The following is a 24,578-nucleotide window of genomic DNA, read 5'->3' as shown; positions in this document are numbered from 1 at the left end:
GAGAGGCAGGAAGGAAGTGGGCCTCCTTAGACCCGCTTTTTCTGTCCCTCTAGGAACCAAACTCACTCCCCTTAACCCTTCCTTGTCCGGCTGCGTGAGGGGAATTTGTTCCTTTTGGCCTCTCTCTCCTTCTGGTGAGTCTTGTTCCCAGACATTCTTCTCCAAAGGGCCGAAGAGGGGCTGAGGCCCACAACACCGGGAGGGAGGGACGAAGTTGGACCAGGCCTGTTTCTCTCACAGGTAGGCCTTCTAACACACTCACCCAGAACATAGGAAACAACAACTCTTCAAGCTCTCCTCCTTCCAAGGAGATGGAGCATGGCCTGGAGTCACGTTCGCCATGGAGAAAAGCGGGCCTGATGCAGGTGGGATTGGGGGTCCTCACAACTGACTGAGAGGCTGTCACTTCTGTCACTTTCCCCTGTCAATCCATTCCCCTGCCTGCCTGAGTCCTCTCCCCCCCCCCCCCCTTAAGTTTTTATTATGCATTTCAAAGGGAAAAAAATGTTTTTCTTACAAAGGAAAAAAGGAGAACAAAGAAGGGGACGAGGATTACAGAGCTCTGATTAGTAGGTTAAAAAAGGTAAAGGTTTCCCCTGACGTTAAGTCCACTCGTGACCCACTCAGGGGGTTGGTGCTCATCTCCATTTCTAACCCAAAGAGCCGGCGTTGTCCGTACACACCTCCGCCGGCGTTGTCCGTACACACCTCCAAGGTCATGTGGCCGCCATGACTGCATGGAGCACCGTTACCTTCCCGCCAGAGCGGTACCTATTGATCTACTCACATTGGCATGTTTTCGAACTGCTAGGTTGGCAGAAGCTGGAGCTAACAGCGGGCGCTCATGCTGCTCCCGGGGTTTGAACCTGGAACCTTTCAGTCTGCAAGTTCAGCAGCTCAGTGCTTTAACACAGTTTGCCACCAGGGGCCCCTCAATACAAATAATAACTACAACAAATATAAGGCTTCTCTTTCCCCCTCCATCCCTTTTCTCTTTCTTCCCGATTAGTAGGTTTTTGTTTTGTTTTTTCGTGTCAGGAGCAACCGGAGTTGCTTCTGGAGTGAGAGAATTGGCCGTCTGCAAGGATGTTGCCCAGGGGACGCCCGCATGTTTTGATGTTTTTACCATCCTTGTGGGAGGCTTCTCTCATGTCCCCGCATGGAGCTGGAGCTGATAGAGGGAGCTCATCCGCACTCTCCCCAGGTGGGATTCGAACTGGGCAGCCTTCAGGTCAGCAACCCAACCTTCAAGGCTTTTATCCCCTAGGCCACCGGAGGCCCCATTAGTAGGTTAGAACTATATAAATGTCTTCTGTGTCTCTGAGGAAGAGGAAGGGGATGGAGCGGGTAAGCGAAGCCTTATAATTATTGTTGTTATTACATGTATATCTTCAACCGAAGCACTATTATACACATCGTCTAATGTTTTGGAAGTTCCAAATGTCCTCGACAGCAGAAAAGAACACGTTTGTCTGTAGTCGTTGGTTCCACTGATTCTCCGATTCTTGTCTCCCTTTTTTTGTCTAGACGAAGTCTCTGTTGGAGTTGATTATAATGAAAACATGTCACTGTTGAGTCTTCTTTTTGTCGCTCTTGTCGTGCTTTTAATTTCTGAGGAGTTCCTTATCTAGTCGTTGTATATAAGATAGATATTTTCGCCTAGGTTTTCTTAGTTGTGGAAACGCCCCTTGTGGTTTTATTAATGCAGGTCTTTTATTGTAAAACATTCTTTTGTATTTATTCCATAGTCTCATCAATGGTTTCCTTATTTGATGTTTCTTAACAATGGGGTCCAATTTCATTTTATCATAAATTAGATATGCATGCGATCCATATTTGAGATCACTCTCTTCTACTGGAAGTAGTCTTTTTTTTTTTTTTTTTTAGAAAAATTCTCTCTTTATTCATGTCCAAGTTGCTGAATCATAGTATAGTCTCTTATATGGTAATGCCATTCCTCCTCTTATCTTTTGCATCTCATTAAGTTTTCATTTTTATTCTGGGTTTTTCCAAATGGATTTTGTTGGTTCTTTATTCCAGGCTTTAAAGAGTGCTTCTTCTAACAAAATTGGTATTCTCTGAAATAAATATAATATTTTTGAGATTACATTCATTTTGATTGTTGAAATGCATACCAATAGATATAGGCCTAAATTCTTCCACCTTTGTGGGTCTTCTTGTATCTCTTTCCATACTTTTTCATAGTTGTTTTTAAATTATTAGTTTTCTGTTTGTCATCTGGATTTCCAAATATTTTACTTTAGTTCTTATGTTGATTTTTGTCTCTTGTTTCAAAATCTCTTGGTTTTTATTTACAAGAAAGGCTATTGTCAAGAGTCAGACGCCAATTAACGAACAAAACAGAGTTTATTCAGAAGATAGGCCAAAAAGTAAACATAAACACAGAAGATAGCTTTAAACACTTAACTATCAGTGTTTAAAAGCAGTCCAAACAAAAATATATATCAAAAGTATGTTTTAGCAAGCCAACCGGATTATCCACGCAAATATTCAGATAAAACTAAAAAGGTGCTTCAATTCAGCTTCTAAAACAAATTGAGTTGGCTTATAAAAATAGACAAAACAAACAAGGACTTGGAACCTTCCAAAAAACCTTCCAAGAGCTACAATTAGTAGCTTAAACCCGGAACTCCAAACAGGAAAACAAAGCCAAGGAAAACAAACTTAGAGCCGGTGCAAAAGGCACTGTGGGTTCAAGGCCTTTCTGTTGCAAACAGTCGGCTCTGTGGATTTAAAGGGACAGTTCTCAAAAGAATCACCAAACTGGTCTGAGGACAAATAAACTGGAACCGCAGCAAACTGCTTCAAAGATGCAGATAATGCCAGGAGCTTCTAGGAAAAGGTGAAGAGGCATTGTCAGGGTGATCCAGGGTCAGGACAGGAGACAGCAGCAGGGTCAGGAGGGCAGGCCAGTAGTCAAGAGCCGTGGGTAGACATCAATCAAAGGGCGAAGGCAGAAGCAAGGTCGAGTTCCAGTCCAGGGTCCAAAAGGGTGCAGTCATCAAAACCAGGTCCACGAAATGGCACAAAGAGCCAAGGCAACGAAGGCAACAGCAGCTAGAAATAGTAATCAGAGTGCAGTCCAGGGAAACCCACACAGTTCCAGCAGAGCAACCCAGATAACTTACATCAGAAGCAAAGTCCCAGTCCAGTCTTCTTGAACGAACAGAAATCCCAATGGCGCTTCAGCAACACCTTGCCACACGCAAAGTGAAGTGACCAAACATTCCCAATTTATTCCCCTTCCTCTTGGGTGTCCAAACACCCACACCCAAACAGCAGGTGTCCCAGATCTTACTCAGAGTCAGAACTCCACACAGCTAGAGCTCGTGGATCATCCTGCCCACACTCAACCCCATGCACACTTAAAGAACCATCTTCCCTTCTCCAAGCAGTCCAAGAGGGATCTGCTCCTGAAGATACCCAAGGTTCAGTAGTATCCATAGGCCCCAATTCCCCAGACATCTCCGGTGGCTGTGCCCATTCCGTGCCCACTTCTTCAGCCACAACCTGTTCACCAGCATCCATTTCTTCCCCAAACTCCCCATCTGAATCTTCCTCAGAAGATTCCCCATTGAGCTCTCTAATCCTTTTCCTGCGCAACTCCTCCAATGAGCCCTCCTCGCGAGGGTTTTTCCTTCCTCTCCTAATCCCACCACCATCATCCATAGTCCCTGAAGGCGCAGTCACAACAGCTATGGATCATGTAATGTCATCTGAAGGAATCATGGGGGGATCGTGTGGGTTGGGACTGAATGGGAGTTCAATGGGAGGCCAGGTGAGGCCAGGTGGGTCTGGAGGCTGGAGAAGCAGAAGCTCAAGTGAGTGGAGGGCCCAGCATTACCTGGCTCTGAAATATATAAAGGGCTTGTTCTTTTACTCTCCAAGCAAAACCCTCTCGAAGCCTTCTGTCTAATTCTGCCTTTATTTCACAGAGGAAATGTGATTGTTGGCTGAGAATTTTGGAGTAGATTTCATTCCTTTGAAAGAAGAGGAAGGGAAAGCATTTTGCACACGGTTTCGTTCTTCGTGAGGGTGGTTCCAATATGGAGACACCCAACTCACCTGTACCTGAAGCAGGCAGGGTCGCTGGGAGCAGTGGAGAATACTGGGAAAGAACTATGCAGACATTCCTGAATGCCCACATGCAGTGCCAGCGCTTCAGGCAGTCCTCCTACCGAGAGGGCGAGGGACCCAGGGAGGTTTGCAGTCGCCTCCACGATCTCTGCCGCCAGTGGCTGAAGCCAGAGCAACACACCAAGGCTGAGATGCTGGACCTGGTGATCCTGGAGCAGTTCCTGAGCCTCCTGCCCCCAGAGATGGGGAGCTGGGTCCGAGAGTGTGGGGCAGAGACCTGTTCCCAGGCGGTGGCCCTGGCGGAAGGCTTCCTCCTGAGTCGGGCAGAGGACAAGAGGCAGGAAGGACAGGTGAGAGCATTTCCTCTTGGTTTCACTAACCTTGGGACTGATGGATAGATTAAACATACATCCTGCCTTTCATCCAAGATGTGACCAATGTGAGGCAGAAGCTGAACTTTGTTCCCTCGTTTCTCACCTGCTCTGCCCCTCCTGCTGTCACATCCATGTAAGCTCGGTTGCTGCTCTACTCAGATTTGTTGACCCCCAGATATAACACTGAAAACGATGGGAGGGGCATATGGCCTTTGTTAGATTGCCATCTCAGAATTATTCTTTTTAAAAAGTTCATGCAGTTTCTGCACATAGATCTGTAATCTATTTGAACTTTCTCCATAGTACTTCTGATCTTTTCCAGGCCCAAAATAACTGCACGGAAGTCCAATCTAATGTCCCTGCATCAGAGAAATCTCCATCAAACACCACCCAGAGTCTCAGGCAGAAGAAGCTGAAGCAGGAAGGAGATGGGGCTGCAGCCTTGGAGGGTAAGAAGGAACCCTTCTGGGAGTTTTGATGTTTTATGCCAGTGTAAATCCCCTTTTGTATTATAGCACATCCACAGTCAGTTTGAGCTTCAAATGGTGTATATGCAGGATCATTTGGCCTTGAGATGGGTATATATCTTAAACATATGTCCTTTATTTGATGTTCGTTTTATATAGTTTAATATGTATTTTCTAGAAATTTAATGTAGATCTATAGAAATATGTCTATCTGTTGAACTTTGCAATGTTCATGTTATTTAAATTGTGTATAATCTCGAGCTGCACAGAGAGGCAGGTAAGAAATAAAATTATTATTAAAATTATTATTATTATTATTAGTAGTAGTAGTAGTAGTAGTAGTAGGTATTCGATTGCAAAACGTGTAATTTCAGTGTGATTTGCAGTTTTCTTTCTTGCAATTTTTTAAAATGTTTATAATTTTCAAAATACATAAAAAGTGGGTGAACAATTATAGTATGTTAAGAAAGAATGAGTATACAGGATGATTAGAAAGAAAGAAGAGAAGAGAAATTTTTTTTTAATACACACTTTGGACACACTTTGAACCTAGTTTTTATTGCGTACCGGGTAAATATCGGAGTGGAAGAGCAAATTTTTTTCCCATTATCATGGACCTATCATCACCTGATCACTTTTAGACTAACCATGACCATAAACCTCCGCAAGGGTGGAGGGCTAATTAAGATGGTCCACTCCAGGAGACTTATGGATCCCAATGGACTCCTGATGTCTCTTGGGGATTTATCTGGCATGCAAGCAGATGATCCTGTTGAGGCCTTGGTCGACCTCTATAACACCGAGGTGACCAGGGCCGTAGATACAATCGCCCCTGAGCGTCTCTTATCGTCACACAGAGTCAACCCAGCTCCTTGGTATACTGAGGAGCTGGCAGAGATGAAGCGGGCAAGACAGAGACTAGAGTGTTGCTGGTGGAGGACTCAGAGCGTGCCCGACAGAAACACGGGCTAGAGCCTCACTTACGGTCTATTCTGTGGCTTTAGGGGCAGCCAGAAAACTTTCTTAACTGCTTGCATTGCGTCTGCAACTAATAGACTGGCAGAGCTGTTTCTGGTGGTTGGTTAGCTTCTCCGTCCACATGGGGGGGGGCACCGACCCCCCGGCAGCCAGATGTGGCAGGTTCGCCCATCATTTTGCAGATAAAGTCACTTGGATACATTCTGACTTAGACACCAGACAGAGTAGTTCCAGGGGAGGTAACTGAGGCATCTGCTTGTCTGACTTTAACAGATTTGTTTCAGATTGTTCACCCAGATGATGTCGAGGGGATCCTTGGAGCTGTGAGGGCAACTACTTGCGCTTTGGACCCTTGCCCTTCATGGCTGATAAAACTGGCCAGCGGAGGATTAGCGTCCCCCAATTGTGACTTCGATTATGAATTCTTTGTTGGATCAGGGGCATTTTCCATCTAACTTTAAACAGGGAGTAGTAAGACCTCTCCTGAAAAAGGCGTCCCTTGATCTGTTGTTGTTGAACAATTACCGCCCGATTTCCAATCTCCCGTTCTTGGGCAAGGTTCTAGAGCACGTGGTTGCCTCGCAGCTCCAGGGATTCCTGATTGAGACAGATCATCTGGACCCATCAGGGTTGGGTTTTAGGCCTGGTTACAGTACCGAGAAGGCGTTGGTTGCCTTGATGGATGACCTCCTCAGGGTACTAAACAGGGAGAGTGTGACCCTGTTGGTTCTCTCGGACATCTCAGCGGCTTTCGATACCATCGACCATGGTATCCTTCTGAGTCAGCTCTCTGGAATGGGTATTGGGGGGTACTGCTTTGCAGTGGCTCTGTAGGAAAGAGGTGAAGCTGGGGGACCCCACAGGTCAATGGCCAGGGGTCTGAGCAGGAGTAGAATGCTTATGGTAATGCAAAGATTCTCCATTAGTTCTATGATTCTATGATTCTAAAGATGAATAGGACTGAAAATTCAGCTCTTCAGTATCTAAGGTGGGACTCGAACCTAATATGAACCCTGAAACTGAGTTGGAAGAAAAACATAAAACAAAAAATAACTTTAGTCAATGGAAATATCAAGCCCAGTACTAGTTTCAGTTCAGCCTACACACAGCACTGCTTGCGAGATAAAGTTCTAAACCCTTAAATTTTGCATATTCTTGGGCTATTGAATGCTCCTCTGTTCATAAGGTCATTTTCTCACGTGTTTCTTTTTAGGACTATACTTGTAACCTCTAAGGCATGTTTATGTGATCGGCTTTCCACACCTTGCTCTCTCTCCCAGGGGCTGGAATGATGTTGTCGACAAATCCCCAGTCGTTTCTTCCCCTTTGTGATAGAGTGAAACCGAATCAGGTAAGCAGAAGGATTCCTGGGAGAGGAGGACTGGATCTGCCTGGGTGTCATTTGTTCCAGGTTTAATAATCAAGCATCTGTTGAAACAAAGAAGATTGGTTTCTTAAAAGTGAAATACTGAAGGTACAATTACAAACACTGGCAACAAGGAGGAAAAAAAAATCTAAAGAAACAAGAGTGGACATTAAAAGAAGTTTCAATTAAGCTAAGATTTAAAAGCAACATGTACAAAAATGGAAAAGGGGGTCATCCCCAAAGAATTCAAGCAACTAACCAGCATAAGTAGGGAAAAGGTCTGACAAACTAAAGCAGAAAATTAGCTCAGGCTTGACAGAGAGATTAAAAACAATAAAAGCGGTTCTTTGGTTGTGTCAGTAGAAGAAGCAAAAACGAGGAAACGATAGGGTCACTGCCTGGATAAGGTGGTGAAACAGGAGAGAGGGAAATGGTAGGGTGTTGCCTCAGTCTTCTTCCAAAAGGGAATCAGTATTCTACTTGAACCAGATGGAGCAGATGAGGTAAAAGGGGAAGTGCAACCCAAAATAGGTAAAGAAGTCTAGGATCTGGGCCCATAACCAAATTGTCAGAATATTTGCAGCGCAGCAGTAGTTGGATGGAAGCAGTGGAGCCCAGAACGAAGAGACACTCAGAGATGTTGGTAAAACTATTTACAAAGTTTTACTGTATCAACACAAACAGACTTGCAGACGACAGATGAACACAGGACTTGACTTGAACTCTAGGCAGACAGAACTCGACTGAACTGACGCAATCAATATGCACACACACTTGTGTGTGGATACTCCCTAGTTCCAGCTACACATCAAGGTCATCATAGCTCTTGGCAATTAACTCTTTCCACACTATGGTACATTTTAGATGATGCGATCAGTTGCAATACCAATATGGCACAAATTGCATTTAAACACTAACAATACACAAATCCCACATTGACAGGAATACCTGGGCACTCTAAATGAATTCAAGTCTCCAGGGCCACATGAACTACGTCCAAGAGTATTGAAGGAACTAGCAGAAGTAATGTCAGAACCACTGGCAATAATTTTTGAGAATTCTTGGGGAACGGGAAAAATCCGAACAGACTGGAGGAGGCAAAGGTTGTCACTATCTTCAAGAATGGACAAAGGATTCTCACCAGTGGTTCCTCTTCATCCTGGAAAGAAGTGACTAGTGGGATGCTGAAGGGTTCTGTCCTAGGCCCAGTGCTGTTCTACATCTTTCTTACTGACTTGGATGAAGGTTTAGAGGGCATGCTTATCAAGATTGCAGATGACGCCAAATTAGGAGGGATAGCTAATACTCCAGAAGGCAGGATCAGAATTCAAAATGGCCTTAACATGTTAGAGAGCTGGGTGAAAACTAACAAAATTAATTTCAACAAGGAGTAATGTAGGATACAATGTACATTAAGGCGCAAAATATGCAACACAGAGATACAGGATGCATAACACCTGGCCTGAGAGGGATCTTGGAGTGTTAGTAGACCACAAGTTGAACATGAGCCAAGAGTGTGATGCACCAGCTTAAAAGTCTATGGGATTTTTGGCTGCATCCAAAGGAATATAGTGTCTAGATTAAGGGAAATCATGGTGAACTTCTTTCTGCTTTTGTGAGACTTCGCCTGAAATAATAGGTGTGTCCAGTTCTGGGCACCACAATAAAAGCTGGAGCATGTCCAGATTCCATTTCTGGTTCAATATATCAATTAAGAAATGGATATGACTGTGACCAATCCAAATATCTCTACAAAGTGTTGTCGAAGGTTTTCATGGCCGAAATCACTGGGTTAATGTGCATTTTCCAGGCTGTATAGCCATGTTCCAGAAGCATGAATGTTGTAATTAATCACCTTGATTAGCATTAATGGCCTTGCAAGCTTCATTCCTGCCTGGGGGAATCCTTTGTTCTGAGATGTTAGCTGCCCCTGATTGATTTATGTCTGCAATTCATCTGTTTTCAGAGTGTTGTTCATTATGGACTGTCCTGATTTTAGAGTTACTGGTAGCCAGATTGTGTTCATTTTCATGGTTTCCTCCTTTCTGTTGAAATTGTCCACATGTTTGTGGATTTCCATGGCTTCTCTATGTAGTCTGACATGATAGTTGTTGGAGTGGTCCAGCATTTCTGTGTTTTCAAATAATATGCTGTGTCCAGGTTGGTTCATCAAGTGCTCTGCTGTGGCTGGCTACTTTGGTTGAGTCAGTATGCTGTGCCTTTCATGTTCCTTGAGCTGTGCCTGGGCAATGCTGCTGCATTTGGTGGTCCCTATGTAGATTTGTCCACAGCTGCATGCATACGGTAGACTCCTGCAGAGGTGAGAGGATCCCTCTTGTACTTCACTGAACATAGCATTTGTTGGATTTTTCTTAGTGGGTCTGCAGATAGTTTGTAGGTTGTGTTTCTTCATCAGCTTGCCTATGCAGTCAGTGGTTCCCTTGATATATGGTAAGAACACTTTTCCTCTGGGTGGATCTTTATTTATTTTATTTATTACATCACTTCTACCCAGCCCTTCTCACCCATCAGGGGACTCAGGGCGGCTTACAATATAAGCATACATATCAAAAAACAGTTTTCATCAAATTTAAAAATCCATCAAGATTAAAAATTACAATAAAATTAAGAATATACATTAAAAATATACATAATTATACATTTAAATATACATTTAAAGCGCTTTCCATGTCCAGGTGGGATCTGTCAGTAGGTCATATATTCATATCTCATTTTTGCTGCTACTCATCTTTGTCTTTACTCTCATGGTTTGTCCTTGGCCATGCTGCTCTTCGGATGTCCATGGTGGAGTATCCATCGGCCTGTAGAGCCCAGTTTAGTTGGGTTAGTTCACCTTGGAGGAGGTGGGCTTCGCAGATTCTTTTTGCAACGTGCTTCTTTTTTTAATTGGGTAATGGTTGGTGTTTTTATGAAGGTATCTATCCGTGTGTGTAAACTGTGTGGCCCAATTGTTGATTTAGTTTGCGAATGACTAAAACATCTAGAAATTGCAATTTTCCTTTGTTTTCTTTTTCCATGGAGAATTGCATGTTTGGGTGGATGCTGTTGAGATGGTCCAGGAACTTGTTGAGTTCTTCTTCTCCATGGCTCCAAATTGTGAAGGTGTCATCCACATATGCCATCTTTCTGTTCATAGAATTCATTTTCCCACTGAAAGTAGCTTGTGGTGAGGCAATGGTGAAACAGGGCTGAATGTCTTCTGGGAAATTCTAGTGATTAAAGATTTTCTTGTAACTATTTTTCTTGATAGCCCTTATGTGATAAGGACTTTTTTTCTTTTTCCATCAGGGTCCAATCGCCTTTGAGGATGTGGCTGTCCATTTCTACCTGGACGAGTGGGTTCTTCTGAATCCTGATCAGAAAGTCTTGCACATGCAGATCATGGAGGAGATTCATGGGATTATGGAGTCTCTTGGTAAGGCTCCCTCATTAATAGGGATTTCAAAATGCATTATTCCTTTCAGCAATTCTCTGGTGGGAACAATATGCTAAATCATCACAATCTCTGAGAGTTCTCAAGGCAGGGCTTATCTTAGAAATATATGACATAAGTGTGCCTTGACTTAGTGCCTGAGTAACAGTGATGTTGGCAGCAATTCAAACTTCAGTGGGAAGACTTCAGTGACTGGAGTCAAGTCCAGGATTACCACACTCCCTTGTAACAACAGGACCCCCTGGATAACCTAACAAAAGTAATCTCCCCAGATCAGTCATACTACTGTGTGTGTGTGCATATGTGTGTGTAAGGGAGGCAGGGAGATGGAGGAAGTAGATTGGCTGGAGAATGGATCATCAAAAACAACAAACTTCCCATGGCCTCAAATACGCAGACATGGCTATACATCTTTTTATTGGTGTGGTACTCAACTTAGTTTTTCCTCCCCATTAGGCAGGCTAGCCTTTGCATGTCTGAAGGCTAAGCTCTTGTTCTACGCTGCCTCTCCCAGCACACAAACAGCCCCTAGCCTCAGTCATTTGCAAGATGGTGACTTGTTATATAATGCGGTCTATGTTCTGTGCTTATGAACAATTGGGGTTCGGGTTTTTTTGTGCCCTGGAAGAGGCATATGGCAGTAATAAAATATGCCCCGATCTTTCTAATGGTAAGTTTGCCACTATATCTGGCTGAGTCCTACAGACCTTCCTTTTTCTTTCCCTTTGCTGCTTTCTTCATTGTTCTCCTCTTTTTCTTTACAGTCACTAACTTGTATTTTCCCAGCTTTGTCAGGCAAATCAATCTCTTTGGAACTCACAATTACAGCAAATTTCCAAAAACTGTAAGAGTCCCATTTGGTAGTTGATGGTAAAAGTGTAACAATATCTGCGGCACTCTGGAATTACGTACGGGACCTTCTACGTTGGAGCAGAAAAATCCAAACTTAACTGAACATGGGAAGAGAGAACTGGAGGTTGGGGGAGAGAAATAAAAAAGATTTTTCTAGAAAAAAAGGCAAGCATTTGAATGTGAAGGGAAAAGGCATCCATTATCCCAGAGAGAAAGAGACAGAATAAAAAAAAAGGCTGGGCTGAGCAACAGGTAATCTCTGGAGCATATGTTACCCATCTCTCTCTTAGAGAGTCTTTCCCAGGCATGGGCAAACTTTGACCCTCCAGGTGTCTTGGACTTCAACTCCCAGAATTCCTAACAGCCAGTAGGCTGTTAGTAGTTGTGGGAGTTGCAGTCCAAAACACCTGGAGGGTCAAAGTTTGCCCATGCCTGGTCTAGGCAGTCAAACAGTGTTAATAATTGCTAAACAAGGGGTGAGGAAATGACAGCATTTACATTTATTTATTTTATTTCAATCATTTATACCCCGCCCTTCTCACCCGGGGGGACTCAGGGCGGCTTACAATTGGCAATTGATGCCGTTACACTGATATACAATGAACTAAAACATTCATAAAATACAATATACAAAGTTTAAAACAATGCAAAGTGCCCATGCCATTCCTTATGTACCAGACCTTATGCAAGAGCCGTAATTCAGACCGTGTCGAAGCCAACACATGCTTATTCTTCAAATGCCTGCGTATATAGCCAGGTCTTCAGTTTTTGAATCTTTTCAATCCACTTCTTATCCCACTTCATTAGAGTCCTTATTACTCATGGCAAGGAATGATTGTTTCTGTCCTGCTTCTTCACAGCAGATAACTGGAAGAATAGCAGTGTATTCACCGAAAGCAGGAAGCATTTTGAACACAATGGGGGCCTTCGTAGACAACCGCAAATCCATAGAAAAGATGGATATTCTTCCAGAGAAAGACCCTACAAATGCAATGTATCTGGGCAATGTTTTACCCAAACTAAGATACTCCGTGCTGGGAAAAGTCATCTTAAAAGGAAAGTATCAGCAAAACATGTTGTTGAATACAAATTGCCACATCTGAGCCAACAAGAAATCTTTGAAGAAACTGAGGAATTCATAAGCCAAGAGTGTGGGAAATCTTTTACCCAGTGTTCACACTTGGTGAAACATGAGAGATTTCACACAGAACAGGAATCTTACCTGTTCCAAGAGTGTGGGAAATGTTTTGCTTACAGTTCAAAATCGATGAGGCACAAAAACCTTCACACAAGAAATAAAGAGTACAGGTGCCAGAAGTGTGGAAAATGTTTTACTCAGAACACACACCTTATAGACCACTGGAGATCCCACACAGGAGGGAAGTCATACCAATGCCAGGAGTGTGGGAAATATTTTCCTTACCGTTCAAACTTGGTGAGACACAAAATACTCCACACAGGAGAGAAGCCATACAAATGCCAGGAGTGTGGGAAATGTTTTGCTCGCAATTCAGACTTGGTGAGGCACAAAAGACTCCACACAGGAGAGAAGCCATACAAATGCCAAGATTGTGGGAAATGTTTTGCTCACAGTTCAGCCTTGGTGAGGCACAAAAGACTCCACACAGGAGAGAAGCCATACCAATGCTATGAGTGTGGGAAATGTTTTGCTGATAGTTCAGACTTGGCAAGCCACAAAAGATTCCACACAGGAGAGAAGCCGTACCACTGCCAGGAATGTGGGAAGTGTTTTTCTGACAGTTCAGGCTTGGTGAAACACAAAAGACTCCACACAGGAGAGAAGCCATACCAATGCCAGGAGTGTGGGAAATGTTTTGCTGACAGTTCATCCTTGGTGAGGCATAAAAGAGTCCACACAGGAGAGAAGCCATACCAATGCCAGGAGTGTGGAGAATGTTTTGGTCGCAATTCAACCTTAGTGAGGCACAAAAGACTCCACACAAGACAAAAGCCATAGAAATGCCAGAAGTTTGGGAAATCTTTTGCTTTCCCCACATGCTTAGAGAACCACAAAAAACTACATACAGGAAAGAAAGGGTAAAAGTGCCAGCAGTATGGGAAATGCTTTACTCAGACTTCATCCCTTAACAGTCAGCGGAAATTTACACAGGCTAAAAACCATACAGATGCCAGGCATGTGGGAAATGTTTTGTATGTTTCATATATTTTGTACTATCACAGAATACATACAGGAGAGACATCACCCAAAGAGCTGGGACAAAATTAATAAAATGTGTTTCAACAGGGAAATGGCAGATAAACATGTTATTCCATTGGCTTCCAGTAATATTTGGCTTGACTTTGGACTCATTTCTCAGACAATTCTCTTCTTAGTTTCAAACTCTGTTCCAGGCTTTTAGCTTTTGTTTGATTTGGGAATGTTTTGGAGAAGTCTTTTGCTTCTCAGGACACCCATATCACCTGATTTGAGAAGTTCAGCCTAAGATTTGATAGATTCCCCTTTCTTGTAATTTGAATCCCTAATTTGAGGTCCTCTTTTCTTGAGCAGCAGAAAGCAAGTTCCCTGTGATAATCCTTCAGAGGGTTAAATACAATTGTCATGCTGTCCATCGATCCATTAGGAAATTTAATTAGAAAGGAGAAAACCATCAAAAAATATAAGACAGGTTAAGAGGAAATCAAAATCAATCTTTATGCGGATGATACCATGATAATTTTAAGCAAGGTTAAAGTGTTTATAAGGATAAATTTATAGGATCTTCATCTTATAAAATTTATAAGATGAAGATCCTACCCAAATTTCTATACTTATTTCAAAGTACCTGTAAATATCCCCACCAAACTATTCAGGAAGTGGGACAGCTCCATCAAGAATTCGGTAATGGGAGGAAATAAAACAGAATCTCTAACTTTATATTTTATGGCACCCAAGAAATGGGTGGGTGGGGAACCCACTCGCTGGAGTTATATTATGAGACATGTCAATTTGCTAGATTAATCAATATGGAGTTGGAAGGGACAAAAAATGGGTAAAATTAGAGAAAGAACTAAAGGACTGGAAGAAGGGGTCATTTATGGGAGAACAAATTGATAATAAAGAGCTTTAAAAGATAAGGGTTGCCCCCCTCCCCTCAACACTGTACATTTGTAAGAAATGGCAAAATAAATTACAAATAAATAAAATCGATCCCTTTGCATTAGAAACTCTGAAAAACAAAGCGAAAAAACATTTAGGAATTTAATTAAGACTGGGAAGAAGTGAGGGGAGGTGGGGGGATTTTTTAGTTGTTAGAGTGATCCAGCATTTCTGTGTTCTCAAATAATATTCTGTGTCCAGGTTGGTTCATCAAGTGCTCTGCTACGGCTAACTTCTCTGGTTGAGTTAGTCTGCAGTGTCTTTCACGTTCCTTGATTCATGTCTGGGCAATGCTGGTGCGTTTGGTGGTCCCTATGTAGACTTGTCCACAGGATTAGGGAAAATCCAACCCCAAATAGGGAAAGAAGTCATCCAAGAACACCTGGCCGCTCTAAACGAATTCAAGTCCCCAGGGCCAGATCAACTACTTCCAAGAGTATTGAAGGAACTAGCTGAGGTTATTTCGGAACCACTGGCAATTATCTTTAAGAGTTCTTGGAGAACGGGAGAAGTCCCAGAAGATTGGAGGAGGGCAAATGTGGTCCCTATCTTCAAGAAGGGAAAAAAGAACGACCCAAACAATTACCGTCCGGTCAGCCTCACGTCGATACCAGGCAAGATTCTGGAAAAGATCATTAAGGAAGTGGTCTGCAAACACTTAGAAACAAATGCGGTCATCGCTAATAGTGAACACGGATTTACCAAAAACAAGTCATGCCAGACTAATCTGATCTCTTTTTTTGATAGAGTTACGAGTTGGGTCGATACAGGGAATGCTGTGGATGTAGCCTACCTGGATTTCAGTAAGGCCTTCGACAAAGTCCCCCACGACCTTCTGGCAAACAAACTAGTAAAATGTGGGCTAGACAAAACTACGGTTAGGTGGATCTGTAACTGGCTAAGCGAACGAACCCAAAGGGTGCTCACCAATGCGTCGTCTTCATCATGGAAAGAAGTGACAAGTGGAGTGCCGCAGGGCTCCGTCCTGGGCCCGGTTCTGTTCAACATCTTTATTAACGACTTAGACGAAGGGTTAGAAGGCATGATCATCAAGTTTGCAGACGACACCAAACTGGGAGGAACAGAATTCAAAACGATCTTGACAGATTAGAGAGATGGGCCGAAACTAACAAAATGAAGTTCAACAGGGACAAATGCAAGATACTTCACTTAGACAGAAAAAATGAAATGCAAAGATACAGAATGGGGGACACCTGGCTAGACAGCAGTACGTGAGAAAAAGATCTTGGAGTTCTCATAGGGAGGAAGGTGAACATGAGCCAGCAATGTGATGCGGCTGCTTAAAAAGCCGATGGGATTTTGGCCTGCATAAATAGGAGTTTAGTGTCTAGATCCACGGAAGTCATTCTACCCCTCTATTCTGCCTTGGTCAGACCACACCTGGAATCACACTGTCCAGTCCTGGACACCGCAGTTGAAGGGAGATGTTGACAAGCTGGAATGTGTCTAGAGGAGGGCGACTAAAATGATCAAGGGTCTGGAGAACAAGCCCTAAGAGGAGCGGCTTAAAGAGATGGGTATGTTTAGCCTGCAAAAGAGAAGGCTGAGAGGAGACATGATGAGGGCCATGGATCAAGACGTGAGGGGAAGTCATAGGGAGGAGGGAGCAAGCTTGTTTTCTGCTGCCCTGCAGACTAGGACACAGAACAGTGGCTTCAAACTACAGGAAAGGAGATTCCACCTGAACATCAGGAAGAACTTCCTCACAGTGAGGGCTGTTTGGCAGTGAAACTCTCTCCCCCGGACTGTGGTGGAGGCTCCTTCTTTGGAGGCTTTTAAGCAGAGGCTGGATGGCCATCTGTCGGGGGTGCTTTGAATACGATTTCCTGCTTCTTGGCAGAATGGGGTTGGACTGGATGGCCCATGAGGTCTCTTCCAACTCTATGATTCTAACAAAACTCTGAATTCGGATTCCCCTGCCTTAGCAGAATGCTTTGGAGAGAAGCTATTGCAGCAGGGGATTTCTCTAAGATCGTCTGCAATGAAGAGCCTGCTTGTGGTGGGTGCTTTTGTTGTGTCTCCCACCAAAGTCTGTGTTCCGTCTCCTTGGGAAAAGGGAGCTATGGGACTTGACACATTCTCTTTCTGATGGAGGCCCTGCCCTGCTTTGCTCCCTGGACTGATTGGTTGCCTTTAATGTTCAGTGGGGTTGGGAGCAATGGTTTGACAGGGTAATAATATATATATCCTATGAATATGGGATTTTTCTTCCATCACTATATCTATGCCATCATCTTTAGTAAGAGCCCCCGGTGTCTCAGTGGGTTAAATCTCTTGTGTAGGCAGGACTGATGACCGAAAGGCTGGAGATTTGAATCCAGTGAGAGGGGTGAGCTCTAGCTTCTTATGCGAGGACACGAGAGATGGCCAATTCTCTCACGCCAGAAGCGACTTGCAGTTTCTCAAGTCACTCCTAACATGAAAAAGAAATAATCTTTAGTCCTTTGGTTCCAGGGATTTTGAGAGATGCTCTTTTCCCCTCCTTCCAGTGTAATGCTGGGCAAGGAAGGGTTAAGGGGAGAGAGTTTGGTTCCCAGAGAGGCAGGAAGGAAGTGGGCCCCCATAGACCTGCGTTTCATGTCCCTCTAGGAATCAAACTCTCTCTCCTTAACCCTTCCTGGCCCGGCTGGGAGAGAGGAGTTTGTCCCTTTGGCTTCTTCCTCCTCCTCCTCCTCCTCCTCCTCCTCCTCCTCCTTGCAGCTTGTCTCATCCTTTTCCTCCTCCTCCTCCTTCTGGTGAGTCTTGTTCCCAGACCTCCTTCTCCAAAGGGCCGAAGAGGGGCTGAGGCCCACAACACCTGGAGGGAGGGACGAAGTTGGCCCAGGCCTGCACTCACCTGGGATTGGAATCATCCAATCCTCCATCAGGGAAATCCTTCGGAGGAGAGGCAGGCAGGCAGAGGGCCAATGGCCTTCCCCTGCCAACCCCCTCACCTGCCTGCCTGGGCCCTCTTTTCCCCCCATAAGTCTTCATTGTGCATTTCAAAGGAAAAGATGTTATATTGATTTTTATCTCTTGTTTCAAAGTCTCTTGGTTCTTCTTTACAAGAAAGGCTATGGATCATATAGCATCAGCTGAAGGAATCATGGGAGGATAGTGTGGGTTGGGACTGGATGGGAGCTCAATGGGAGGCCAGGTGGGTCTGGAGGCTGGAGAAGCAGAGGCCCAAGGGAAAGGAGGGTTCAGCATTACCTGGCTCTGAAATAAATAAAGGGCTAGTTTTTTTTTTACTCTCCAAGAAAAAGTCTCCCGAAACCTCCTGTCTAATTCTGATTTCCTTTCACAGAGGAAATGTGATTATAGGCTGAGAATTTTGGAGTAGAGCCTGTTGACGGACTTCTTTCCCTTGAATGAAGAGGGAGGAAAGACATCTTGGATACGGTTTGGTTCTTCATCAGAGTGGTTCCAACATGGAGAAACCCAACTCACCTGGACCTGAAGCAGGCAGGACTCCTGAGAGCAGTGGGGAATCCGCGGAAAGTACTACGCAGACGTTCATGAATATGCACACACACCACAAGCGCTTCAGGCAGTCCTCCTACCAAGAGGGCGAGGGACCCAGAGAGGTTTGCAGCCACTTCCACGATCTCTGCCGCCAGTGGCTGAAGCCAGAGCAACACACCAAGGCTGAGATGCTGGACCTGGTGATCCTGGAGCAGTTCCTGAGCCTCCTGCCCCCAGAGATGGGGAGCTGGGTCCGAGAGTGTGGGGCAGAGACCTGTTCCCAGGCGGTGGCCCTGGCAGAAGGCTTCCTCCTGAGTCGGGCAGAGGACAAGAGGCGGGAAGAACAGGTGAGAGCATTTCCTCTTGGTTTCACTAACTTTGCGACTGATGGATAGATTAAAAGTATGTCCTGCCTTTCTTCCAAGATGGGACCGATGTGGGGGGCAAGCCAGACTCTGCTCCCTCTGCCTCTTTCCCACCTGCTCTGCCCCTCCTGCTGTCTTCTTCATATCCACTGTAAGCTTGGTTGCTGCTCACCTCAAAATTATTGACCCCAGATATTACATTGAAAATGATGGAAGTTGGAATATGGCCAATCTCAGAATGCAGTTTCTGCACCTTTGGAAAAAAAATTCTAATCTTTCTCCATACTATCTCTGAACTTCTCTGTGTTCTTTCAGGCCCAAAACAACTGTATTGAAGTCCAGTCTAATTTCCCTGCATCAGAGAAATGTCAATCGGTCACCATCCAGAGTCTCAGGCAGAAAGAGCTGAAGCAGAAAGAAGATGGAGCTGCAGCATTGCAGGGTAGGAACAAACCCTTCAGGGAGTTTTGGTGTTTTGTGCCAGTGTAAATTCCCCTCGGGGGGATTGTAGCACATCCACAATCAGTTTGAGCTTGAGACAGTGCACATGCAGGATCATTTGGCCATGAGATGATTATACAGGTATATAATGGATAAAAGTAGAGAAGCCAATGTAAATATTGTACTGAGGTGGGAAAAGCAGAGCTCATGGATGAAGTTAAAATTATAATGGAAATTGAGTATGGGTATGGAGTGGGGGGAGAAAAGAAAAGAGTGAACAGAACTAAAATATATTCGATAAATGAGTGGATGATTTAGAAAGGAGGAAAACTGAGAAATGGGAAAATGTTGTCATAGATAAATGACGTGTATGGAATAAATGCACAAAATCTACTCATACAACAATAACAACGACTACAACAATGATCAGATGATCCATTGGAACTTGTGCCACAAATACTGGGCTGGAGAATGCCCCCTGTGTTCTAAGGGTCATTTCCTCCTGGGTTTCTTTATAGGATCATCATTGTCACCCTGAGACATGTTTATGTGACCAGCTTTCCACACCTTGCTCTCTCTTCCAGGGGCTGGAACGATGTTGTTGCTGAATCCTCAGTCATTTCTTCCCCTTTGTGATGGAGTGGAACTGAATCAGGTAAGCAGAAGGATTCCTGGGAGAGGAGGACTGGAACTGCCTGGGTATCATTTATTCCAAGCACAATCATCAAACATCTATTGAAACAGAAAACAGTTTCTTAAAAGTGAGATACTGAAGGCACAATTGTAAATAGTGCCAACAAGTGAGCTCCCCCGAGTCTCTTAGGGGACATAGTGGCGGGATATAAATAAAGTTTATTTATTTATTTATTTATTTATTTACAGTATTTATATACCGCCCTTCTCACCTCGAAGGGGACTATTATTAGTTGAAGTAGCACATCTAGACTTCTTTAAGGCCTTTGGCAAGGCCTTCCATGATCTTACAAACTAGTAAAAATGGGCTAGATGACACTAGTGTGAGGTGAATTAGTAATTGGTTGAGTGACTGAATCCCTGGTGCCGCAGGGTTCTTTTCAGGGCTCAGTAGTGTTCAGCATCTTTCTTAATGACTTGGATGAAGGTTTAGAGGGCATGCGTATCATATTTCCAGATGACACCAAACTAAGATGAATAGCGAATGCTCCAGAGACAGGATGAAAATTCAAAATGGCCTTAACAGATTACAGAGCTGGGTGAAAATGAACAAAATTAATTTCAAGAAGGAGAAATGTAGGATAGTACACTAAGGCAGGAAATATGCAATGCACAGATACAGGATGGGTGACACGTGGCTCGACAACAGTTCATGTGAAAGTCATCTTGGAGTTTTAGAGGACCAGAAATTGAACATGAGCATCCAAAGGAATGTAGTGTCTACATTAAGGGAAGTCATGGTTACCTTTCTGCTTTGGTGAGACCTCACCTGGAATAACACTGTGTCCAGTTCTGGGCACAACAATAAAAGTTGGAACATATCCACATTCTATTTCTGATTCTAAATATCAATTAAGAAATTGTTGTTACGGTGGCAAACCGGTTGTCTCTACAAATCTTATACTATGGCATGGAAGCCATAGCCCTTTCTCTTTCAAAAACCCAACAAGAATGTACATCTATTTTAAAGATTTTCTTGTAATTATTTTTCTTGATAGCACTTATGTGAGAAGGATTTTTTTTTCCACCAGGGCCCAATCGCCTTTGAGGACGTGGCTGTCCATTTCTCCCTGGAGGAGTGGGTTCTCCTGAATCCTGATCAGATAGTATTGCACATGCAGATCATGGAGGAGATTCGTGGGATTGTGGACTCTCTTGGTAAGGCTTCCTCACTGATGGGATTTCTATTTCGAAATGCAGTATCCCAATCAGCAGTTCCCTAGTGGGAGCAGGATCCTAAATCATCACAATCACTGAAAGTTCTCAAGGCAGGGCTTATGTTAGAAATATATGACATAAGAGTAATATTGACTTGGTGTCTGAGCAACAGCAATCTTAGCACCAATTCGGACTCCAGTGGGAAGACTTCCATAACTGGAGTCTAGTCCAAGAGTACCACACTTCCTCGCAGCAACTGGGCTCCCTGGAAAACCTCTCACCAGTGATCATCCCAGATCAGTCACACTATCTCTCTCTCTCTGTGAGTGTGTTTGAGAGAGAGAGGCAGGGGAGGGGGGAGCAGATTTCAGAAGGTAACTCAGCAAAACTCTCCTGACTTCAGGCACATTTTTACAGCCACCTGGTTTTGCATCCTGTGTACCCTTGGACGGCTTGGAAAGCCACGCCATGCCTGAAGCCAAAAGGAGTATGGAAAATGATTGAAAAGAGTTGTTTTGCAAAAGCCGATTTGCTCTTGATGTCTGCTTACATGCTTCTGCCCAGCAATTCGGGCTTCTTGGAAATCTATTAAGAGTCACTGCACAGATTGATTGGCTGGAGAGTGGGGCCGGAGAGTGAAGCATCAAAAAGAAGAAACCTCCCCTGGCATCAGATACGCAGACGGAGCTATACATGTTTTTCTGGGGGTGAAATTTAACCTTGTTTTTCCTTCCAGCCAACCAGGCTAACAGTCCGGTTTTATGCCAGAAACAGCCTTAGACACAAGTGAAAGTAAATAAAAAGGCTTTACTTCAGCCAAAATAAAGATAAAGATACTGTAAATAAATAAATAAATAAGTGAAACAGAAAGTACAATCCCGATGATAATGCATGGTCTTCAAAGAAATGTAAAACAGAAGTTAGGCTCTCTTTTTACACTACCTCTCCCAGCACACAAATAATTTCTAACCTTAGTCATTTGCAAGATGGTGACCTGCAACATAATGTGTTCTATGTTCAGTACTTGTGAATGACTGGGGCTTGGACTTTTTGTTTACAGTCACATGGGGAGAGAAATAAAAAGAAGGGAATGATTGTGAAATGGGTGGTAGCAAAGTAAAGTTTAGCTAGAGAAAAAGGCAAGGATTTGAATGTGAAGGGAAAAGGGAGAGGGAGGCAGAATAAAAAAAACAGGCTGGGCTGAACAACAGGCATACTCTGGAACATAGTTGTTACTCCGTTCTCCCTTAGAGCCTCCAGTCAGTCAAACAGTGTCAATCCTTACTTAACAAGGGGTGGGGAGAGTTCAGCATTTATACCTTAGAGTCCTTATCACTCACATTGAGGAATGATTGTTTCTGTCCTTCTTCTCCACAGCAGATAACAGGAAGAAGAGCAATGTATACACCGAATCCAGTAAACCTTTTGGGCACAATGGGGGCCTTCCTAGACACCAGCAAACCCACCAAGAAGATGAAGGTTCTGCCAGAGAAATGCTCTACAAATGCAATGTATCTGGGCAATATTTTACCCAAACTAAAATATTCCGTGCTGGGAAAAGCCATCTCAAATGGAAGGTATCAGCAAAATGTGTTGCTGATTACAAATTGCCACATCTGAGCCAACAAGAAATCTTTGAAGGAACCGAGGATTTCATAAGCCAGGAGTATGGGAAATCTTTTATCCAGAGTTCACACTTGGGAAAACACGAGAAATTTAACACAGGACAGGAATCATACAGAGACCAGGAGTCTGGGAAATGTTTTCCTCACAGTTCAAACTTGGTGAGCAACAAAAAACTCCGCACAGGAGAGAAGCCACACCAATGCCAGGAGTGTGAGAAATGTTTTGCTTCCAATTCAGATTTGGTGAAACACAAACGACTCCACACAGGGGAGAAGCCATACCAATGTCAGGAGTGCGGGAAATGTTTTTCTGACAGTTCAGCCTTGGTGAGCCACAAAAGACTCCACACAGGAGAGAAACCATATCAATGCCAAGAGTGTGAGAAATGTTTTGCTGACAGTTCAGGCTTGGTGAGGCACAAAAGAATCCACACAGGAGAGAAGCCATACCAATGCCAGGAGTGTGGGAAATGTTTTACTTCCAGTTCAAACATGGTGAGCCACAAAAGGCTTCACACAGGAGAGAAGCCATACCAATGCCAGGAGTGTGGGAAATGTTTTACTGACAGTTCAGCCTTGGTGAGCCACAAAAGACTCCACACAAGAGAGAAGCCATACCAATGCCAGGAGTGTGGGAAATGTTTTACTAACAGTTCAGCCTTGGTGAACCACAAAAGACTCCACACAGGAGAGAAGCCATTCCAATGCCAGGAGTGTGGGAAATGTTTTGCTGACAGTTCAGCCTTGGTGAAACACAAAAGACTCCACACGGGAGAGAAGCCTTACCAATGCCAGGAGTGTGGGAAATGTTTTGCTGACAGTTCAGCCTTGGTGAGCCACAAAAGACTCCACACAGGAGAGAAACCATACCAATGCCAGGAGTGTGGGAATTGGTTTGCTCGCAGTTCACAATTGGTGAGGCACAAAAGACACCACACAGGAGAGAAACCATACCAATGCCAAGAGTGTGGGAAATGTTTTGCTCGCAGTTCAAACTTGGGGAGGCACAAAAGACTCCACACAGGAGAGAAACCATACCAATGCCAGGAGTGTGGGAAATGTTTTAATCAGAGGTCATCTCTCGTGAGCCACCAGAGAATTCATAGAGGAGAAAAACCACCCAAAGAGCTGAGACAAAAGTTATAAAATGAATTTCAACAGGGAAATTGCAGGTTGTGGAAATTTTGGTGCTGTAGACGATACATTCAACATTTCTCGATGAACACGTGTGATTCCGGTGGCTTCCAGCAACACATGGCTTGACTTTGGACTGATTTCTTAGACAATTGTCTTCATGGTTTTGAACTCTGTTCCAGTTTTTCACCTTTTTTTTTTTTTTTTTTACTTGGGACTGTTTTGGAGAACTCTTTTTCTTCTCTGGGCACCCATATTAGCAGAACCATTTGTGAAGTTTTGCCTAAGATTTGGTGGAGTCTCCTTTCTTGTTATTTGATTCCCTAAATTGAGGTCCTCTTCTCTGGAGCAGCAGAAATCAAGCTTTCTGTGACAATCCTTCAGAAGTTTAAATATAATTATTATGTCCCTTATTTGAGAAAAAGCCCATATGTAATTCCATTAATTGTTCCTCTGGGCTTAGCTTTCAACTCCTTTACCACCTTGGTTGCAAATTTCCAGTTTGCGAATGTTGTTTTCAGTTCTAGGATTCCAGAATTGTTCACAGTGCTTCTGTTGTGGCCAAGTCAAAGGAAAAGATGCTTGCACTATTTTTTCCCTTAATGTGCAAATTGTATCTCTGGCTAGCATTTACTATCTGTTTCCCTGCTGCTGGCACAGACACTTTTAATCCACATTAAATTGACAAACACGAGTCCTGTTGTTATTTTAGAATTAACAATGTTATATATCATTGATTTTGTTATAGAGTAGGAGAATTTGATTTGTTTTGCAGAATTTTTGTCCCTAGATCTTACATTAAGGAAAAAATAGCTTTTTTTTCAGTTGCACAGAAGCTTAGGCTATATTGCACTTTATAGTATTGATGTCCATATGGGAAGTTTTAGATTGTTTTCACCTATTTTACGTAACTAATAGTTTTAATGTCCTACAAAGATGGATATAGAAATTTCCCAAAGAACTACTGTATATACTCGAGTATAAGCCTAG

At 43.6% G+C, this 24,578-nt stretch overlaps 3 protein-coding genes across 5 annotated transcripts; all 3 read left to right on the top strand.

Annotated features, from left to right (window-relative positions):
* The first annotated feature begins 5 nt into the window (after positions 1-5).
* LOC134297024 (oocyte zinc finger protein XlCOF6.1-like) lies at positions 6-13,858 on the top strand. Its single transcript, XM_062973499.1, has 6 exons — positions 6-134; positions 3,957-4,448; positions 4,795-4,921; positions 7,131-7,268; positions 10,593-10,719; positions 12,450-13,858. Exons 4-6 carry the CDS (start codon positions 7,206-7,208, stop codon positions 13,565-13,567), a joined length of 1,308 nt encoding a protein of 435 aa, XP_062829569.1. The 5' UTR covers positions 6-134; positions 3,957-4,448; positions 4,795-4,921; positions 7,131-7,205; the 3' UTR covers positions 13,568-13,858.
* Positions 13,859-17,398: 3,540 nt separating this feature from the next.
* Positions 17,399-19,732, top strand: LOC134297026 (zinc finger and SCAN domain-containing protein 16-like). Of its 2 annotated transcripts, none has more exons than XM_062973510.1 (4): positions 17,399-17,463; positions 18,015-18,519; positions 18,853-18,979; positions 19,563-19,732. In XM_062973510.1, the coding sequence occupies exons 2-4, from the start codon at positions 18,079-18,081 to the stop codon at positions 19,715-19,717; spliced, it is 723 nt and encodes a 240-aa protein (XP_062829580.1). In that variant the 5' UTR covers positions 17,399-17,463; positions 18,015-18,078; the 3' UTR covers positions 19,718-19,732. The 2 variants fall into 2 exon arrangements, with proteins under 2 accessions (XP_062829580.1, XP_062829581.1); XM_062973511.1 differs by having other exon boundaries at positions 19,497-19,650.
* Positions 19,733-20,678: 946 nt separating this feature from the next.
* Positions 20,679-24,282, top strand: LOC134297022 (zinc finger protein 501-like). 2 transcript variants are annotated; one of them, XM_062973493.1, is made up of 2 exons: positions 20,679-20,829; positions 22,207-24,282. In XM_062973493.1, the coding sequence occupies exons 1-2, from the start codon at positions 20,787-20,789 to the stop codon at positions 23,598-23,600; spliced, it is 1,437 nt and encodes a 478-aa protein (XP_062829563.1). In that variant the 5' UTR covers positions 20,679-20,786; the 3' UTR covers positions 23,601-24,282. The 2 variants fall into 2 exon arrangements, with proteins under 2 accessions (XP_062829563.1, XP_062829562.1); XM_062973492.1 differs by having other exon boundaries at positions 20,682-20,829; positions 22,210-24,282.
* Positions 24,283-24,578: the final 296 nt, after the last annotated feature.

The sequence above is a fragment of the Anolis carolinensis genome, chromosome 2, assembly GCF_035594765.1.
Source record: "Anolis carolinensis isolate JA03-04 chromosome 2, rAnoCar3.1.pri, whole genome shotgun sequence".
Lineage (NCBI taxonomy): Eukaryota > Metazoa > Chordata > Lepidosauria > Squamata > Dactyloidae > Anolis > Anolis carolinensis.
This window is presented reverse-complemented; position numbering and strand designations above follow the sequence as displayed.

What these genes read in the sequence shown, in the direction of transcription:
- LOC134297026 (XM_062973510.1), top strand. Translation starts at nt 18,079, where the DNA reads ATGAAGAGGGAGGAAAGACATCTTGGATACGGTTTGGTTCTTCATCAG. An exon ending in ACAAGAGGCGGGAAGAACAG is followed by an intron (nt 18,520 to 18,852) that starts GTGAGAGCATTT and finishes GTGTTCTTTCAG; the next exon opens with GCCCAAAACAACTGTATTGA. An exon ending in TGGAGCTGCAGCATTGCAGG is followed by an intron (nt 18,980 to 19,562) that starts GTAGGAACAAAC and finishes TCTCTCTTCCAG; the next exon opens with GGGCTGGAACGATGTTGTTG.
- LOC134297022 (XM_062973493.1), top strand. Translation starts at nt 20,787, where the DNA reads ATGCAGATCATGGAGGAGATTCGTGGGATTGTGGACTCTCTTG. An exon ending in TGGGATTGTGGACTCTCTTG is followed by an intron (nt 20,830 to 22,206) that starts GTAAGGCTTCCT and finishes TCTTCTCCACAG; the next exon opens with CAGATAACAGGAAGAAGAGC.
- LOC134297024 (XM_062973499.1), top strand. Translation starts at nt 7,206, where the DNA reads ATGATGTTGTCGACAAATCCCCAGTCGTTTCTTCCCCTTTGTGATAGA. An exon ending in ATAGAGTGAAACCGAATCAG is followed by an intron (nt 7,269 to 10,592) that starts GTAAGCAGAAGG and finishes TTTTTCCATCAG; the next exon opens with GGTCCAATCGCCTTTGAGGA. An exon ending in TGGGATTATGGAGTCTCTTG is followed by an intron (nt 10,720 to 12,449) that starts GTAAGGCTCCCT and finishes GCTTCTTCACAG; the next exon opens with CAGATAACTGGAAGAATAGC.